Source organism: Phoenix dactylifera, chromosome 1 (genome assembly GCF_051530095.1).
Source record: "Phoenix dactylifera cultivar Ajwa chromosome 1, Ajwa_hap1_PhDact_Kaust_v1.1, whole genome shotgun sequence".
Classification (NCBI taxonomy): domain Eukaryota; kingdom Viridiplantae; phylum Streptophyta; class Magnoliopsida; order Arecales; family Arecaceae; genus Phoenix; species Phoenix dactylifera.
The window spans coordinates 67,287,433-67,305,925 of NC_143190.1; the positions used below are offsets into that span (position 1 = coordinate 67,287,433).

General features: G+C 35.2%; 1 protein-coding gene across 1 annotated transcript; it reads left to right on the forward strand.

The window, feature by feature from the left end:
* Positions 1-11,818: 11,818 nt before the first annotated feature.
* LOC103712857 (calcineurin B-like protein 9) lies at positions 11,819-18,127 on the forward strand. Its single transcript, XM_088710367.2, has 9 exons — positions 11,819-12,028; positions 12,153-12,339; positions 12,441-12,523; positions 13,461-13,520; positions 13,876-13,984; positions 14,091-14,143; positions 15,666-15,746; positions 15,845-15,957; positions 17,824-18,127. Exons 1-9 carry the CDS (start codon positions 12,002-12,004, stop codon positions 17,876-17,878), a joined length of 768 nt encoding a protein of 255 aa, XP_088566493.2. The 5' UTR covers positions 11,819-12,001; the 3' UTR covers positions 17,879-18,127.
* The last annotated feature ends 366 nt before the right edge of the window (positions 18,128-18,493 follow it).

Here is an 18,493-nt window from a genome sequence, read left to right on the forward strand (position 1 = left end):
TTGTTATTGATGTTGGGCTTACTCTTCGACTCATACATATGAATTTATAAAAAGAGGATTGTGTATAATGTGGATGAGGATGAGTCGATGAATATTGTTTTATTTGCGCAGAAAGAAGAACAGCCAATCTGCACACACGAAGAAGACAGAGGAAGAAACATCAATCAGTTATAGTGGCGGAGCTACGTGCGGTATGGGAAGACCTCGTCAATGCCATAGTGGATCTGGATGCACGATGGATCCTTCTTGAGGGCGATTCGGATACAGTGATCGACTAGATCCGGAGCGGATATGTTAGGATAGATATGCACCTTCTAGTCTGTGATATTTGCCATTTTCTGGAGGAGTCTAATTCATTCCGTGTTTTGTATGTATTCAGAAGGCGAATAGTGAAGTGGACTTGGTCGCCTCCTTTGCAGCATACCGTTACCTGCAAGGACTGATATTTATTTGAAAATATAAAATCCAAACAATTATTCTTTACAAAATATTAAATACTATTATAATAAAAAATAAGATGGTATAATAGGAAAAAAAAATGCTATCTTTGAATTATAAAAATAGCTACTTTTTCAACAAAATTTGCACTCGTAAATATCTTTTGAAAGATGCCATGACGCTCGGATGGTACCATCTCTTTTGTCACTCAGACAGCGAATGCGTTTAAGAGTGGGATGACCACACAGCACAGCAGATAAGAATTAACCCCTCATAATACAATAAAAAAATTCTATTAAAAATTAAATAAAAATATTTAAATATTCAAAAAATAAAATATGATGAACGTTGTTTGCATATATGACATAATTAAACAGTAAAAAAAAAAGGATAATTTTTTTTTGTTGCTAGGACGAACGATTTATATCTAATGAGTATGAATATATCCAATAAAGTTAGAAAATAGAATATCTCGGAGTGTCCGAGGCAGCTCTCCATTTTCAGCCCATATGGTACTATCCGTATGGCTGGTCACATAGGTGGTCATCCAATCTGCAGCCCCATTAGCTTCACGGAAGACATTTTTAATCTGAAAGGCCACTACATCCTTCGTCATGGCTCAGATGTCACGAAGCAGACGGTGGTCGTCACCTGCACCTCTCGGATCCAAAGCTTTGCTCTTTGGAGCATGTGAGAATGAGTGTGTAATTTATGAAATGGTAATATTCTGTGCATGCAAGGCTCATACTATCGGAGGCCACAAAATGACATTCCTTGCACGGAGACGAGCAATGCGAGATTCTAAACTATGAAGGCCTATCTGTTTCCTCCCTCTTAATTTCTTAGTTGTATCATGGAAATCTAAAAGTATGGATGCATGTAGCTACTCAAAATCTTGCACCTGGTGTATGGTATATGCCGTTCATGGATCTGCTACCTAGGCTATAGCAGCTTGGACATATTTTCTGGCCATACGGTCGTCAGCCACAAAAAATATTAATTTTTAAATAGGCTAGATCTGAAGTTCGACTAAAATAAATAGAGTTCAGGGCCGAGGCTCATCTAACAATCAACTCTAGCCTATGTGGGATACCCTATCGACTAAAATGCACTGCTCCGGTAGTACTTACGTCATGAATTGTGACATCATGTGAAAGATGGAGGGCAGTTGAGTGATTTTTTAATTAATTTTTCTGCATCCAATTGGAGAGGAAAGCTCGACCACAACAGCACCTAGCCAGGTTGGTAAGCCATCGTCAGAAAGGGATCTATCTGCCACCAAGGTGGTAGCCTAGTGGTACTGGACAGCCATTCTAACCACAAGGTCCCAAGTTTGAATCGCTGCGGCGACGATTAAATTGTGGACCGGAGCTTACTAGTTTGGCCACTGCTTGGACTTGTGGTGTAGGACCGCTCTTGAACCGCTAGTAGCCGGGGTGGTGCCGGGTGTGACGTACTCACACGTGGGACTCGAGCCAGAGCTCAGAGGAGTAGCTGAGCCGGGCCCATGGATGGGGAGGGTATGAGTAAAACCGGTCGGGGTGCCCAACACACGGCCATTTCTGCCCGCATCGAACATTCTCCTAGCGGGGCGGAGGCCTAGTTGGGGGCTGCTACGCGGGGGTGGGCTTGTCCCTTCCTCCCTCCTACCCCTTTTGCATTAGCAAAAAAAAAAAAAAAAAAAAAAAAGGGATCGATCTAAAAACAAATCAAGGTGGTGGATGATAAGAAAACAAATGAGGATGGTATCATGGCGGATGTGGTCTCCACCTAAAAGTTGGCCTGCAGTGGCCAGTGTCAAATCAATGGCTTGAATAATTGAAGAGTGGATGGGGATTGTGTAGGAGAAAATAAAAAATAAAAAATAAAAATAATGATATTGTAGACTTTTTTTTTTTTTTTACTCTTTCTGTATAATTAAACAGGATACTACTCATTAAGCAACAATAATCTCTACGATCTGCTCAAGTGATTACCAAGCAAAATAATTAAACAATTTATAAATAAAAGACAACACAATTTTTAAGGTAGAAAACTCTTCTATGTGAATGAAAAAAATTATGGGATCTAGTCCAACCAAAAACATCTACTATTTAGAATGACAGAATAATAATAGATCATCTCTAGTTTAACTAGAGGCAAGTGTTGATACTTTAAGTAATCAATAAAAAAAAAATTTCAATGATCCAAACCGTTCAATCTGTAGCTCTTAATGTCAGAAACAATATACTGAAATTTCAGCCAAATCTGGACACAACCAACCATCCGATCATCCGACAAAGCAGGACCTTTTCTATCACTTCTTCTTTCCTATTTTCTTTTTTTCTCTCTTCCGTTTTTCCGTAAAGCCCTAAGATTCCCGGTTCTTTTGCAATTCCCTCACCCAAGCCAGTTTTGTTCTTATCTTTTATTTTATTTTAAATCAAATAAGGTGGGTCCCACGTGAGGAGGGACCACCTAACAAATCTCTCCTTCCGACTCACGTGGGGGGTTCCACCAAGCCCACTTTATCTCTACATCTCTACAAGCAATAATTTTTTTCATGAAAAAGGTTTTAGTCATCATATCTGACCTATTATTATTACTATGAATTTTTTTAAGATAATAACTTCAACTCCAAATCATTCTGAATCCAACGATATCTCACATCAATATACTTGGATCTCGAATAAAATGTTGGATTCTTTGAGAAATGGATGACACTTGAACTGTCACAATAAAGTATATATTTCTATTGTTCTTGGCCCAACTCTTGTAAAAAAAATTTCATCCACAAAAGTACTTTACAAGCTTTTGTAACTGCAATATACTCGGCCTCCGTAGTGGACAAAATAACACATTTTTGTAACTTAGATTGCCATGACATTGCTCCCCCTGAAAAAGTCATTATCCTGATGTGGACTTTCTAGAATCTATATCACCAGCCATATCTATATCTATGTACCCATCTAACACAAGCTTACCATTACCAAAATATAAGCAGGCTCTAAAAGTGCCTCTGAGATACCCAAGAAGCCATTTGACAACTGCCTAATGTTTCTTACCAGGGTTAGAAAAGAAATTGACTTACAACATCAACTGCATGAACAATATCCGATGGCCTTGTGCAAACCATGGTATACACAAACTGCCAACTATGGATGCATAAAGAATCTTCTTCATTTCTTTTTTAGCTTTCTGACTTGTAGGACACTGCTTGGAACTTAACTTGAAGTGACTTGCAAGTGAAAAGCAAACTGGTTTGGACTTGCTCATGTTGAACCTTTCTAACACTTTTTTGATATATCTCTCTTGAGATAACCAAAGTTTTCCATTCTTCCTATCACAAGTAATTCTTATGCCAAGGATTTGTTTAGCCGACTCCAAATCCTTTATGGCAAAGAACTTGCTTAACCCTCTTTTCTAGCTTTCAATCTTTTTAGCATCATGGCCAACAATCAACATGTCATCCACATAAAACAAGAGAATAATAAAATCTTTATCAAAGAATATCTTCATAAACACACAATGATGAGAAGCGGTTTTACTATACCCAATGTCTATCATAAATGAATCAAACTTTTTATATCACTGCCGAGATACTTGCTTAAGCCCATACAAACTCTTCTTTAATTTGCACACGAGATGCTCTTTGACTTTAACTATATATGAACCCTTCTGTCTGCTCCATATAAATTTCTTCCTTTAAGTCACTATAGAGAAAGGCAGTTTTCACATCAAGTTGTTCAATATCCAAATTCATGCTTGCAGATAAGCCAAGAATAACTTGGATTGAAAACATCTTGACCACAGGTGAAAAAATTTCTTCAAAGTATATACCCTTTTTCTGACCAAAATCTTTCACAACCAATCATGCCTTGTACCTTGGTTGTGAGCTATTCTCTTCAGTCTTCAACTTAAACACCCACTTATTTTTGAGTGCTCTTTTACCTTTAAGTAGTTCCATCAACTCAAATATGTCGTTCTCATACAAGAATTTTATCTCCTCCTGCATAGCTTTTAACCGCTCTCTCTTTTCTTCATGATTTATAGCATCTTGGTAGCATTCTGATTCTCCCCCATCAGTGATCATCACATACTCATGAGGAGAATATCTCGAAAAAGTTCAGTGCTTTCTAGTAGATCTTCTCAACTGAGGCTCAATTGATGGTTTTGGAGATGTTTGCTTAACATGCTCATCCAGCACATCATTGTCAAGTGTGGTCTCATCAACTATGTTACCATTATCTTTCTGTACATCTTTCCTATTGTCATCATTCATTATGTTTGGAGGCACTGGACGTAGATCAACATAATTTATAGTGACAAAACTTTGGCTTCTCAACCTTTTCAAAATCTTCAATAGTCTGATATTCTAGAAACACATCTCTGCTTTTGATAACTTTCTTATCATATGAATCTCATAATCTATAACCAAACTCTTCAATTGCATTACTCGGAAAGATACACTGTTTAGACTTGCTATCAAGCTTAGATCTATCATTTTTAGGAATATGAATAAATGCTCTGCAACCAAACACTCTCAAGTGATCATATGACACATGTTTCCCAATCTACACTCTTTCTGGTACATCACCTTAAAAGAAGAACTCAAGGAGAATGGATGATCAAATCCACTGCAGTTCTTATTGATTTACCCCAAAAGGATTTAGGCAATTTGGCATGAGAGAGCAGACTCTGAATTCTTTCACAAATAGTACGGTTCATTCTCTCAGCAAATCCATTATGTTAAGGTATTTTAGGAATAGTTTTCTCAAGTCTGATGCTACGATCTTGACAATATTTCTCAAATAGACCTCTGTAGTTATCACACCATTATCTGTTCAAATACATTTTAGCTGTCTTCCTATTTCTTTTTCAACACTAGCATGAAAATGCTTGAATACATCGAACACCTAGTCTTTAAATTTTAAAATAAGCCCTATACTTTTCTGAAATGATCATAAATAAGAGTAACAAAATACGAAGCACCACCAAGAGTTCTAGCATCCATAGTGCAAATATCAGTGTGAATTAAATCCAAAACATGTGATCCTCTATATGGAGGAGATTTATAAAATGCAACTCTATATTGTTTGCCAGCTAAACAATGAGTAAAAGTCTTTAGGGATGTACCTTTTATAGAAAGAAGTTTCTTTTTGGCCAAAATATTAAGTCTTTTCTCACTCATGTGTCCAAGTCGATTATGCTATAATTCAATAGAGGAGTCTTCAACTGCATTCACCTCCCCCTTGCACAATTTTGTTTACATCATGTAAAGTGTGCTTGATTTCTTTCCTCTTGCTACCACTAGAGAACCTTTAATAAGCTTTCTTTATTTTACTGAAGTGGTTATGGTAACCTTCATCATCAAGTACTCCAATAGAGATAAAGTAGAGTTGGATATCTTAAATATGTCTCATATTTTTCAGCAATAGTTGATACCTAATGCTGATTTTTAATAATACGTCTTCCATGCCTACAATTTTAGTTACTCTATTATTTTTCATTCTAACATTGCCTAAATCACCACTAGTATAGGATGTAAAGACGTTCCGTCGAGAAGTATCATGAAAAGAGGCACCTGAGTTAACAACCCAAATACAATCCTGACATGTAAGGTTTATATAAGCATCATCACAAATAATACTGACATCGCCATCAGATGCAACTATTATTGTATCATTTTCTTCCTTCTTTTCTTTATCTCTTCTCATTGATTGCTCCCTTTTAAATTTTCTACACTCTATTTTCATGTGCTCTAGCTTGCCACAATAAAAATATTTGATCTCGTTTCTGAATTTGGACCTTCCCCTTAACTGATCATGATTGTTAGAATTTTGCAAGATTCTAGTTTTATTCCTCCCTCGTCTTTCTGTAACCCATGCCTCTGACTATGTAGTCACACCATGTTCTCTTATTCTAGTCTCCTCATTAAGCATACTATTTTTTTTACTATTTTCCATGTCACCACACCATTAGAAGTTGAATTACTAAGTGATATAACCAGAGTTTTCCAACTATTAGGCAAGGAGCTAAGCAACAATAATGCTTGTAATTCTTCATCTAACGTCATTTTTATAGTATTTAGTTGATTTACCACATCTTGAGATCTACTCAAATGCTTGGCCACTGAACTTTCCTCCTTATACTTCATATTCATATCCTTTCTGATCATGAATGTCTTGTTCTGTGCAGTCTTTCGCTCATAGAGACTCTAATTTCTTTCATAAACTATGGGCATTAGTCTCCATAGCAACATGATGAAAAACACTATCATCTATCCACTGTCTGATTAAACCAACCATCTTTCTATTCATTTCTCCCACTCTTGTCGAGTTTTGTTACTTGGTTTGGCACTACCCCCTTTAATAGGATTATACAAATCTTTGTAAAATAGTAAATCTTCCATTCGAAGCTTCCAAATTGAATAATTGAAAAATATGAGTTTAACCATACTGTCATCTGAATGCTCTTCTATTTAATCAACACAAGAAAAATTCAGCCACCAGCAACTTGCACTGATACCACTTGTTGGAAAAAAATGCAATTAAAAGATAATAATGCCATAAACTTTTTTTCCTCTTTGTGTAATTAAATAGAATATCACTCACCAAGCAACACTAATTTCTACAATTTACTTAATTAATTAACAAGCAAAATAATTAAGCAATCTAGAAACAAAAGACAACATAATTTTTATGGGAAAGGTAAAAACCATGAGATCTAGTCTAGTCAAAAACTTTCACTATTTAAAATAATGGGATTACAATAAATTCTTTCTAATTCAACTAGAGACAAGTGTTGATACTTGAAATAATTAATAGAAAAAATTTTTAATGATCCAAACGGTACAATTTGTAGTTCTCAATGTTGGAAATAACATATTGAAATTTCAACTAAATTTAGATATGATCGCTATCCAACTATTCGGCAAAACAGTTTTTTTTTTTCTTCATGGATCTCCAAGACTACTAGTTTTTTTGCAATTTCCTCGCCCAACCAGCACTGATGCGACGTCGAGTCATGATCAGAAAAAGGTTTGCTAGCTTTGGAGTCAAGAAAATTTGGATAGCATCATAGCTGACGTGGTTTCATTGGTCTGCCGTGGCCGGTGCCAATCGAGGGCTTCAATAATTGAAGGGTGGATGAAGATCGTACATTTGCCCTGGTCGTTCACGAAACCAGTACGTAGGATGCGACGTTGAGTCAAGGTCTCCTTGGAGCCAAGAAAGATAAAATTTGAGAAGCCCCCAGAAATATGGCCACTCATGATGTTTGTTTGAAAACGACTGCAGACTTATCTTAATAGGACTGAAATTAGATAAAATACTAATATATTTATATTTGTATTTATTTTATTTCAACAATATAAATATAAATGTAGATACTAAATTTTAAAAATATAAATATAAATTGAATAATTAAATTTTATAATATAGTATCAAATATATTACTAAGTAGATAGTTATTAAACTAATAGCTCATTAATATGATTATTTATTTTTTTAAAAAAATTATGAGTGTTATATACAATTAAATAAGATCACAAATAGAATTGAGTATTTGTATACGGAACGAATCCATTTTTCTTTAATGAATATGGAAATTAAATGGATATGATAATAGATACGGATATTTATAGAATGCTTAAATTTCTATCTATATTCGCATTAGATTCGGATATAAAAATAGATAATAGATCTTGATGGATACTATCCGATTCACTTTCATATATATATATATATATATATATATATATATATATATAACTTTAATATGACATAAGTTTAAACTATTAAATATAAATAACTACTTGTACAAAGACAAATTAATGGTTAAATGGAAGTCAAAGAAATGCCTTGTGCTAATTAATTCATACTTATGTCCGATGTCCTCATCAAACTTATGGTCGTCAAGATAATTGGAGATAAAAAACACATGTCATATTTATGCAGGCAATCTTATTTTCTTGGACGCCTTGATGATTGTGCAGTTAAAATAGACAATTTCTATATCGAGATTAGCGTTCACTAAACGATAAAGTCATTAGCGGGACCATGTATAAATAATTATTTACTATCTATGCATAAATGCATATGATCTCAAAGCAGTGGGATGGAGATAAAAAAAGAGGTGAAGGGAGAGTCAGTGACAGTGAGAAGGAAAATAAAAGAATCATCATAGGATAAGAGTTTCTAAGGATGTGTTCTTGAAAGATCCGGATGTAATTACTTGAGAGATTAGAGATGAACAAGTCCTCCTCCCTTCATGATCGAGCATGGTTTTCATGAAACTGTGGTTAGCAGCTCATGACCTTCTAATCACCGCTCAAATCACATGTTAAATGTAATAGTATGAGATTGTTGCAGTACATATGGATAGACCGTAACAATCCGGCCTACTACATTTTTTTCTTCTTCCATATTTATTATTTTTACTGGCCAAGTTCATCTTAAACCTGCGCGCCAGATTTAATTTCCTACAATAATATATATATATATATATATATATATATATATATATATATATATATATTATTGCGACAAATATGAAGAAGAACGAAATAAGAAGAAAAAAGAACAAGAGTATGTAATATTTATGTGATTTGGTCTATTGACCTACATCCATAAATAGAGACAATACAAAAATTTTACTATATATATATATAATAAAGATTATTCATCTTTGATTTGTGCTATATTTTTTTTTTTGTTTTATTATTGGCATACATTAATTTGACTTTTTCTTTTGAGAGATATAGGATAGGGCAACAAATCTTATTTAGAGCGCGTCGGGGAGTCATCATCATCCGACGCGATCAGTCATATTGAAGCTCAAGTGCTCGCTGAATTGATGGGCCCAGAGCGTTATGGTCGAGTGAGGGGTTACGGCGTTGGAGTTACCCCCACTCAATTGTCTTCAGTACGCATGTATACAAAAAATGCCAGAGAAGATAGTAACATTGTAGAAATTCATCATATTCAAGCAACTATTGAAGAGCTGAAGCAGAACCAAGCAAATTTGCAGTCTCAGCTTGCGAATATTTCATCCATGTTGCAACGATTTCTTCCTTCTCAGGCAAATAACTATATATATTTGAATACTTTACATATTATCAATTATGATATATGAGTTAATGTATCACATTATTCCTAACTTCTAAGGTTTCTCTTTTTTTTTTGGTAGATTCCTGATACTTCAAACGCTTGTAGAGATGATGATGATGGAGCCGAATCCCGTCCCTGATGCCTTTGAGACTATTTTTTATGAGTTTGATATGTATATGTTTCTTATTTTTCAAAGTACATTGTAATTCTAAACTTATTAAGCAAATTTTTAATCAGATATAATAATATTCATATTTCGAATGATCTGAGTGTTTGTGTCAATGTACCAATATAATACAGGTTTATATTGTTATGATGTATGTTTTATAATGTGTGTTTTATAATATGAATTGGTACTTTTATTTTTTTTAAAAAATATAATTTTCGATGCTTTTAAGCGTCGGTAAAAGACGTCGTAGCACAGCCCCGGCACGCTTATGTCGACGCTTCAAATGCTTACATTAGCATCGGCAAATGCAGATATCCCGACGCTTCAAAGCGTCAACATTTTTCGACGCCTTAAAGCATCGGGAAAAACCAAAAGGAAAACTATGAGAAATTTGTCTCTCGGATTATCGCCGACGCTTTATAAGCATCGGCAAATCTCGATTTTTGCCGACGCTTTCATCCTGCGTCGGCAAAAAGTTTTGTCACTCTGGTATCGCCGACGCTTTGGCGATGCTTGGTGTTGCATCGGCGATACTTTAGCTGACGCTTATAAGCGTCGCTAAAGGTTCTAAAAAGCGTTGGGATAGGTTTGTTTTTCTGTAGTGATAGCTAGTGTTGTAGATGATCGCATCTTAATACTTACAAACTAAAAGCAAGTATACCATTTTTGCTATGTTGATTTCAGCAGCACAATGTCTGGTTTTGAGTCCCCCATGCTCATTAGTAAGATCAGCCTTTGATGTTTACACTTTTTTTAATTTTTTGCATATGACATTTTGGACAGGAGAAAACAAGTCAAAATTGGAATTATGGGAAAGATTACAACCTAAAGTAGTTGCATCAATATCCAATAAGTTATCGGCTAAACTAGTAATTAACACTCTTAATCTTTACATATAGAATTAAGTGACTTGCGAAACCGTCTTTATGGGCGAAGATGATGATTATAACTTTTGCTTGGTTTTGTGTGATAATCTCTAATGAGTTGTTTAGATTATCATTGTTTTTAAGTTGCTTAGCCTATAAAATAGAATGTTAAACCACCTTCTGCTATTTGACCTGAAAAAATAGAAAAAAAATGAGACAAGAGAAACATTACAAACGTGTGAGATTCTACAAACTCTTCCCTTCTTTCCACCGCGTTACATCGATTACATCTTTTAGAGAAAATATCATAGCGAAAGCCATAGTTATTCTATTATTTTTCTTTTTTCACACAGGTAGGATATTATGACGTTGTTGATACTTGCTGTACCTGACGAGATGATTGCAAATGAAATCACTCCCTTGACGTTATGATGATGGCATGGATCTAAAGTTGTCTACGGACTACGGTGGCAATGTCGTTTATCCTTAAGAACGGGAGTTTGACTACGCGGAGCTTGATTAGCTTTTAGAATAACTTTATGGGCACATTTGGTTCCTTTTTTTAATTAAAATATTTTATAAAAGTAATTTTAAAATTTTTAATTGATCATACAAAAATGATACATTTCAGAATAATTTTTATTTAATTAAGCATTTGTTTTTTAAAAAATATATAAAATATTGTTATATTTTCAATAAAAAAATTTACCTCATTTTATGTTAAAATTTTAATATATTTTTTTAAAAAAAGTTACCTCAATTTCGGGCCGAAGAAATTAATACTTTTCTATATTTTACATAATTTTTTCTATAAAATATAAAAATAATAAAATGTTATTATTATTTTTGGGGTTAAAGTGGATGATTTCGTGCGCGTATGGGCAAATTTGTTGAAAAGCCAAGGGCGTTCCAGTTCGACTCTGGCCTATCAAAATCTGCCACGTTCCGAAGCTTCCCAAGGGTAGTGAATTAGTAATGTACAACCCTAATTTCTTTAATTCGTTTCCTTTTTTTAATTTCGTTAATGACCTGGCAAATTACGAAGATAAAATTTAGTTAATCAATCAAGGGTGTTTGGGGCCCAGAAATTGTAAGGCTCTCTCAGGTTCCTGTCAGGTTCCTGTAAGACAGTCTTGACCGTTCATTTAAAATCGTGGGACAAGTGTAGCAAAGAAATCCTACGGGGAGTCGAAAACGGCGACACCTGTTGTTTTCTGAATTTATTGAAGGTATCCAAGTATCCAACTCGTCTGTTTGAGAAAAAAAAAAAAGGCGACACCCAGAAACGGTAAGCCTCACTCCCGCATGATCCTGGCAATTTTAAAAAATAAATCAGTATAAATTCCCCACTCCACCCCGTCCTCGAGACTCCAACCCGTTTGCTATGAAACGCACAGTAAGCTTGTTAAAAGAAAAAAAAACGGATTTGTTGGGATCCAATGGATCGTCCCTCCGCGAATGCTCTTGTAATCCGCCAGTTCTCTTGATTTCTTGTTTTAGATTCGATTTCGTTGATTTTTTTATGGGATTTTTGTTGTTGTTGTTGTCGTTGTTGTTGTTATCTGTTTTTTCGGGGGGTGGGGGTTGCAGAGATCGAGTTTTTTGACGATTGGGGAGAGGCTATGCGCGGCGTTCATCCCGTTCATAGCCATCGTGGAGGCGCTCGTCTACGTCGTCACGGATTGCTTCGACCACCGCCCCCCGGCGGCCCTCGCCCGCCGCTCTCGCAAGATGACCTTCCGTGACCTCGCCCGCCTGGCCGCCGACTCCCGTTTCTGTGCTTCTCCCTTTCCAATCTCTTCTCATTTCTTTTCTCGACATCTGGATTCTTGAATCCTTCAAAAGTTCTTGAATTTTTCTGCATAAAATTGTGCGTAGTTACGGTGAACGAGGTGGAAGCGTTGTACGAGCTGTACAAGAAGTTGAGCAGCTCCATCATTGACGACGGACTCATCCACAAGGCACTTAATTCTTCTCCCTCCGTCTGTTTTGATTCTTACGATTCTTATACTTTTATAAGGTGGTACTGCATGTCAAAGTATGCAGCGCATGCTTAGTAACATATATACCGACTGTCACGTACTGGATTTTTCTTGGTAGCTGATTTTTGAATTTGACATGCACTTTTTGGTGTGTGGTACAGCGTGCCTAGCGTTCCCGTTTGAAAAGAAACCTTGTGTTTTGGCTGAAAGAAACCTTGTGTTTTGGCTGAATGTCTATGTACCTTTCAGTGTTAAACAATGGACCTTCGATAGGTGATGCCATTTGTTGTGGATAATGTGGTGTGAAGGTTAAACTTGTACAATTATTGTTCAGGCATAATTGTAGTCTTCTTTTTTCTTTTTTTTTTTGGCTTGGATTTTATGCAGTTGTTCAAAATGTGTAGGAAATGATATATAGTATGAGTGTTTTCACTGCAGATAATGGTTTTTGTTATTTAGCAAAAGTGTTCAGATCAAGAAACAGCAAATACTAGAAAGTGTCCAGCCTCTCAGACAATTTATCATGCGTAGAAATATGGCAGTTGAGTTTTCATGTTAAAGATGTTCTTAAAAATATTAGTTCATTTGAAATTTAATCAGCACTATGTATAATTAATTTTTTTTTGAAAAACAAAAAAACACATATTTTAAGTCAAGAAAATTAGATTGCGATGATTAGAAGCAAAAGCAGCCATTGATACACTGAACAAAACATTATTTATTGACAATCATATATAACTTGCACTGATGCGAGGTTGCATAAGCATATACTAGGTGTTTCTATGTTCTTTATGATAGTGTTTAGCAAATATAACTTGCAACTAAGAATTTCTCAAACAAATCAAAGTTTGGTCTTGTTTGCTGCCATTATTTTGCTCTATGCGTTCCTGTAACCATCCTTCAATTGTTTATGCAGGAAGAACTTCAACTAGCACTTTTCAAGACTCCATCTGGGGAAAATCTTTTTCTTGATCGAGTAAGTGTGACACTATGGTTAATACTTTTTATTCATCATCTTATTTGCAGCTGTTCAGGGTGTTAAGTTTTATATATTTTTTTAACCCTGTCGATTTAATGCAATAAGTAGATGTTCAGTAACGAACAGGATGCCTATATATACCCAAAACATCCAGTATGCTTTGCAATATAATATCACATAAGAGACACAGATTCAAACATGATTTTACTCCTTAATATGCTATGGATCCCAAATGAGCAGGAGCAACCTACCAAAAGATTTCTTGGTTAAGTTTCATTTCTGCATCATGAACCATGATAACTTTACTGTAGTATGATGCTAGTATGTAATGTTTTTGTTTCCCCTTTTGTAGGTTTTTGATCTTTTTGATGAAAAGAAAATCGGTGTTATTGGATTTGAGGAGTTTATCCATTCACTCAGTGTCTTCCATCCAGATGCTCCTCTGGATGACAAAATTGACTGTAAGTTCTCATGGTCCAAGAAGTGAAATTTTGGTGAAAAACATATATAAATATATATTTTTTTTGACTATGCAGTGCTATTTCCACCTTTTTGTTTCTTTTGCAGTTGTTTTCAGGTTATATGATTTGAGACAAAGTGGGTACATTGAGCGGGAAGAAGTAAGCTGATTATTTGATAGAGTCTACAAATGCCTTGTTATTAGTTTTATTACGTCTCATGTATGTCTTGTTTTCTGGCCATCCCTAGATGGGCAATGGCCTCTTCTTCTCTTTTTCTTGTGAAACCTTTTTTTTTTTTTTTTCATGAGATGATATCCAACTGATTTTGTTTTGTGATGCATCCTATGGGGCCTGCCAATTAAATGTCTCCTTATTGTAGGGAAGCAGGGGCAGGTATAGCAAGTACTTACATGGCATGCTTAGGTCATTCTTCCTACGGTTTACAGCATCAAGATCATTGCATTCTAGTGGCATCATTTTCTTGTTTAATGTTTTGGAGCATGCTTGCCGCATGCGTTTCTTAACTAGTGATGTAATTTTAGGGAATATTATTGGGACCCTAATATGATTAAGAGGAGATTTGGTGCACTGCAAAATCATAGTATTTTAATGACTTTGTGTTTTGATTACAAATTTTGATTCTAAAAATTGGTTTGTGCAATATAAATAGTTGAAAAAGTCATGGAATTGCAAATTTTAGTTTTGAGTAAAATCTTCGAATTCATGTTTTTCTCTCCTTACTGTCTTATCACTTTTCCATTTTTGAGCCTCCTCTTCTTAACAGCCCAACTCCTTCTGAAAAGCCAATTTCTCAATCTTTGAGTAATGTTGAATCTAGAAAAAGAATTTCTTTATGATTTCAACAAATAAGTTGCTGATATGCATTGCTGGAGATAAAAGAGGCTAGCTGAAGTTAAGTATGCCCTGTCATTGCCAATATAAATAGTAAGAAAAGCACTGGTTTTCTTATCCTTCCTCTGTTTCTAAATTGCCGCTACAGAATTTTTAATGTCCGTCAACATACTATCAAATGCCGTTAATGTATGTTATACACAATGGTAGATTATTGAACATACACCTAATTTGCTGACAATAATTTGCCCATATCATGATAAGAGTCCAGGCACCGTATAAAACAAGGACTTTTAGATGCCATAAACTAGTCGGATTTATCAACATGAAAGCTTCTTCAACTTTTAGTTGGTTAAGAATTTGGTGAAGATGTAAGAGACATATTAATTGCTGTAATCCTACTAGTTGGCCTGTTTCCAAACATGTGAGGTGAACTTGTTGCAATTTTCTGATAATTATTTCTTGAGATGCAAGTCTATGTTAGTGTGTCATATTGCAGTTACATAGAACTGGAATTCCATTAGAAAATTCATCAATACACCTTGATGGGTAGTACATCTGGTTCCTTCCTATTGTTTATTTAGAGAGTAGTCTTTACCTATTTACTAATGTCAACATATCTAGATGCATGAAGATTACAGAGTCAAATAGAGAGGACATGCATCTTTTGTTACAGATGCTTCACCATCGTGCCTGCTAAAATGTGTAATTTCTCCTGACATTGTCATCCATTGTACGCTGATCCATATAAAAAGTTTTTGCATCTAATTGTTGAATGACTCATTCCTCTCTTCCAGATATTTTCACTTTATTTTGGTTTCCTTCATAGGTTAAGCAAATGGTGCTTGCTATCATGATAGAGTCAGATATAAAATTGTCAGATGACCTTCTTGAAGCCATAATAGATAAGGCATGCTTTTTCTAATTGCAATATTTCCTCTTCCTTTTTGTTTTCTATTCCTAACTCTTTTTGAATTGTGTCTCATTACTTGCTTCATTCTTGTACAGACTTTTGCAGATGCTGATGCCGACAGGGATGGTAAAATTAACAAAGAGGAATGGAAGGAGTTTGTCATGCGACACCCTTCTCTTTTGAAGAATATGACTCTTCCTTATTTGAAGTATGAAATTGACTTCATATGCTGCGTAGATCTGTATACTCTAAAACCCTTTTTAACTTTGTATGCTCATTAGACTGGTCACAAGATTGGATCAGCATGTGAACATTCATAACATAGAAGTAGGTATTTCATTATAGTAGGATCAAATGGAAACTGCAGTTAGATTCTTTTGTGCATGCTTAAGATTCTCTACAATAAAGCACACTGAAATTGAGTAAATATTTTTGCTTGGGTTATTTCAAGTTTTCCTGTTTGACAGTTACATAGCTATTCAGTTTGCTGCATTGCTGTAATGTTCATATCCAACTGTTTGGCGACTTTGGTCAATGGATAGATGTGTGAAAATTGGAGTGCGTGAAAACATAGAGAGTCTATGCAATCCTCCCCCCTCCCCCCCCCAATAAAAAAAAAAAAAATAGGGAGTCTAGGTTGTCATTTAACTTCACCCTTGTAGTTGAAAAGATAAAGTTGGTAAATTTTGAGTGCCCTTAATGTAGGTTTTTGAAACCAGCTTCTTTGCTTAAAGTTGGTGTTACATAGGACTCTTGCAGCTCTAGGCTAAAATGGATTTCAAAGATTATTTATATTTTTGGTTCTAGTGGCTACTCTCGAGTTCCAATTCTTGCTACTGTTCCTGCTTCATAGCTAGAATGACATGGGTATCTGAGAATTTAAATATTTAGATCTTAGATATGTAATGAGCAAATACTTCTTCCTGCAATGTTTAGTATTAAGAGATCATTATGATTTCTGTTCTTTCCAATTGTTACTTATATACCCACAATTTTGGTTGATTTTCGTCTTCTGCAATAAAATATGTAGATTTCTGTGTACATATGTACATATGCACATAATGTAAATATGTACAAATATGTATCTTCATATATATGCATGCATATGTACAGCCTGCTTTGGAGATTCAAAGCATCTCTATCCTCAAATTATCTGATAGTGGAGTTCTTAAACTGGCAAACTGCTGTGCCCTTGACCCAATTAAATACAGAAACCAGCACATATTTTTCATAGAACTATATCACTTGTATACATATTTGTATTTCCCTGATTCAAAATCAAAATAAAAAGCAAATCCATACTTCATACAATTGTCATGCTATACAAACCTCTAAGTTCTCCAAAAGTTGAGATATCCTCAAAGGTATTCTTCCTGATTTTGTCAAAACTTTAATGTGTAAAAATATGCCTTCTCACTCAATTGTGCTTTGTCTTTTGTTAATAATAGAGTAAGATAACCCATCAATCTCTTTTTATGTCCTTTTTTAAAGAAAGTAATCTTGATGCAGTTAAGATTTTCTCTGAAAGTTTGGTACAAATTTTTACCCCCAAAGCAAACACATATCAGCAAGTTCAATCTGGCATTTAAATTTACTGACTCGTTTGACTGCTCTACTAGTGATGTTTTTGAGAGTTATATGCTATACTTCTCATTTACTGTTGTTCCTTTTTTTCCCTGTCACAATACTGTTATTCCGTTTGCTAACTATGTTTATTCAGAAATGATGGCTGTAAAAGCACTTTTCGGCATTAACATCATTCGCAACTGTCAGATATTCTTCTTTTTGATAGAACTGTCAGATATTCTTCTGAAGGTGCCTGCTGGTACTGTATGTTGGTTTCTGTTGATTTCTTGGGGAAATAACAATTCATGGCAGAAATGGGTTCATGTTTTCATTCATTATAGGGAACCGATGGTTCTGTAACTTTATATATTTACTCTCGCCTGGAAATTTGTATGTTTCATTGGCATTGGTACTATCAAGTTTTGCAGTGTAGAATTAGCTCGACAGTATAAATAAAATGTCATTAATGATAGAATATTTTACTGATGGTTGATATTTTTCCTCTCAGGGACATCACCACGGTGTTCCCTAGTTTTGTCTTCAACACTGGGGTGGAAGATTAAATCAAGGTGACAGAAATCTTGAGTGCAACGAAGAGTATGGATGACCATCATGGAAGGCGTTGGGCGGCATCGAAGATGGGCTTTCACCCTCGATAAGCTATTGATAAAAATCAAAGAACTGCCCTTTGTCATAATTTGTGATGGACTTTTTTTTACGTTGCATTTATCAGCTTTGACAGAAAGTGAGAGAATGATATTTATCCAGAAATTGATGGAAAAAAGCTCAAGTGGCCTTTCTGGCCTTCTCCACCGCCGTCCGCTAATCCCATCCTTCTCCTAGGTGATCCATAAAAGGAGAGGAAATGGCCTAGACAAGGGTAGAACATATTCTAATCACTGGATAAATCAAAGTTTTTTTTTTTATTTGACAAATCTGGTTGAAGTAGATTAACCTGATTAATGGATTGAGTCAGGGTGTTGGCAGGTCAAATATATCCAATCAAAAAAATTGAGCTGTTGGGCGGGCCTTAGTCACACGCGGCAAGTGTTACAAGTCAGCTCAATTATATTGAAAGGTGACACGACGTTAATAATTAGTTGGATCCAGAGAAGTTCGAGCAGTGGTGGAATGATTCACACATGCTTCGAGACATCTGAATGATGGTGAGGAATGGA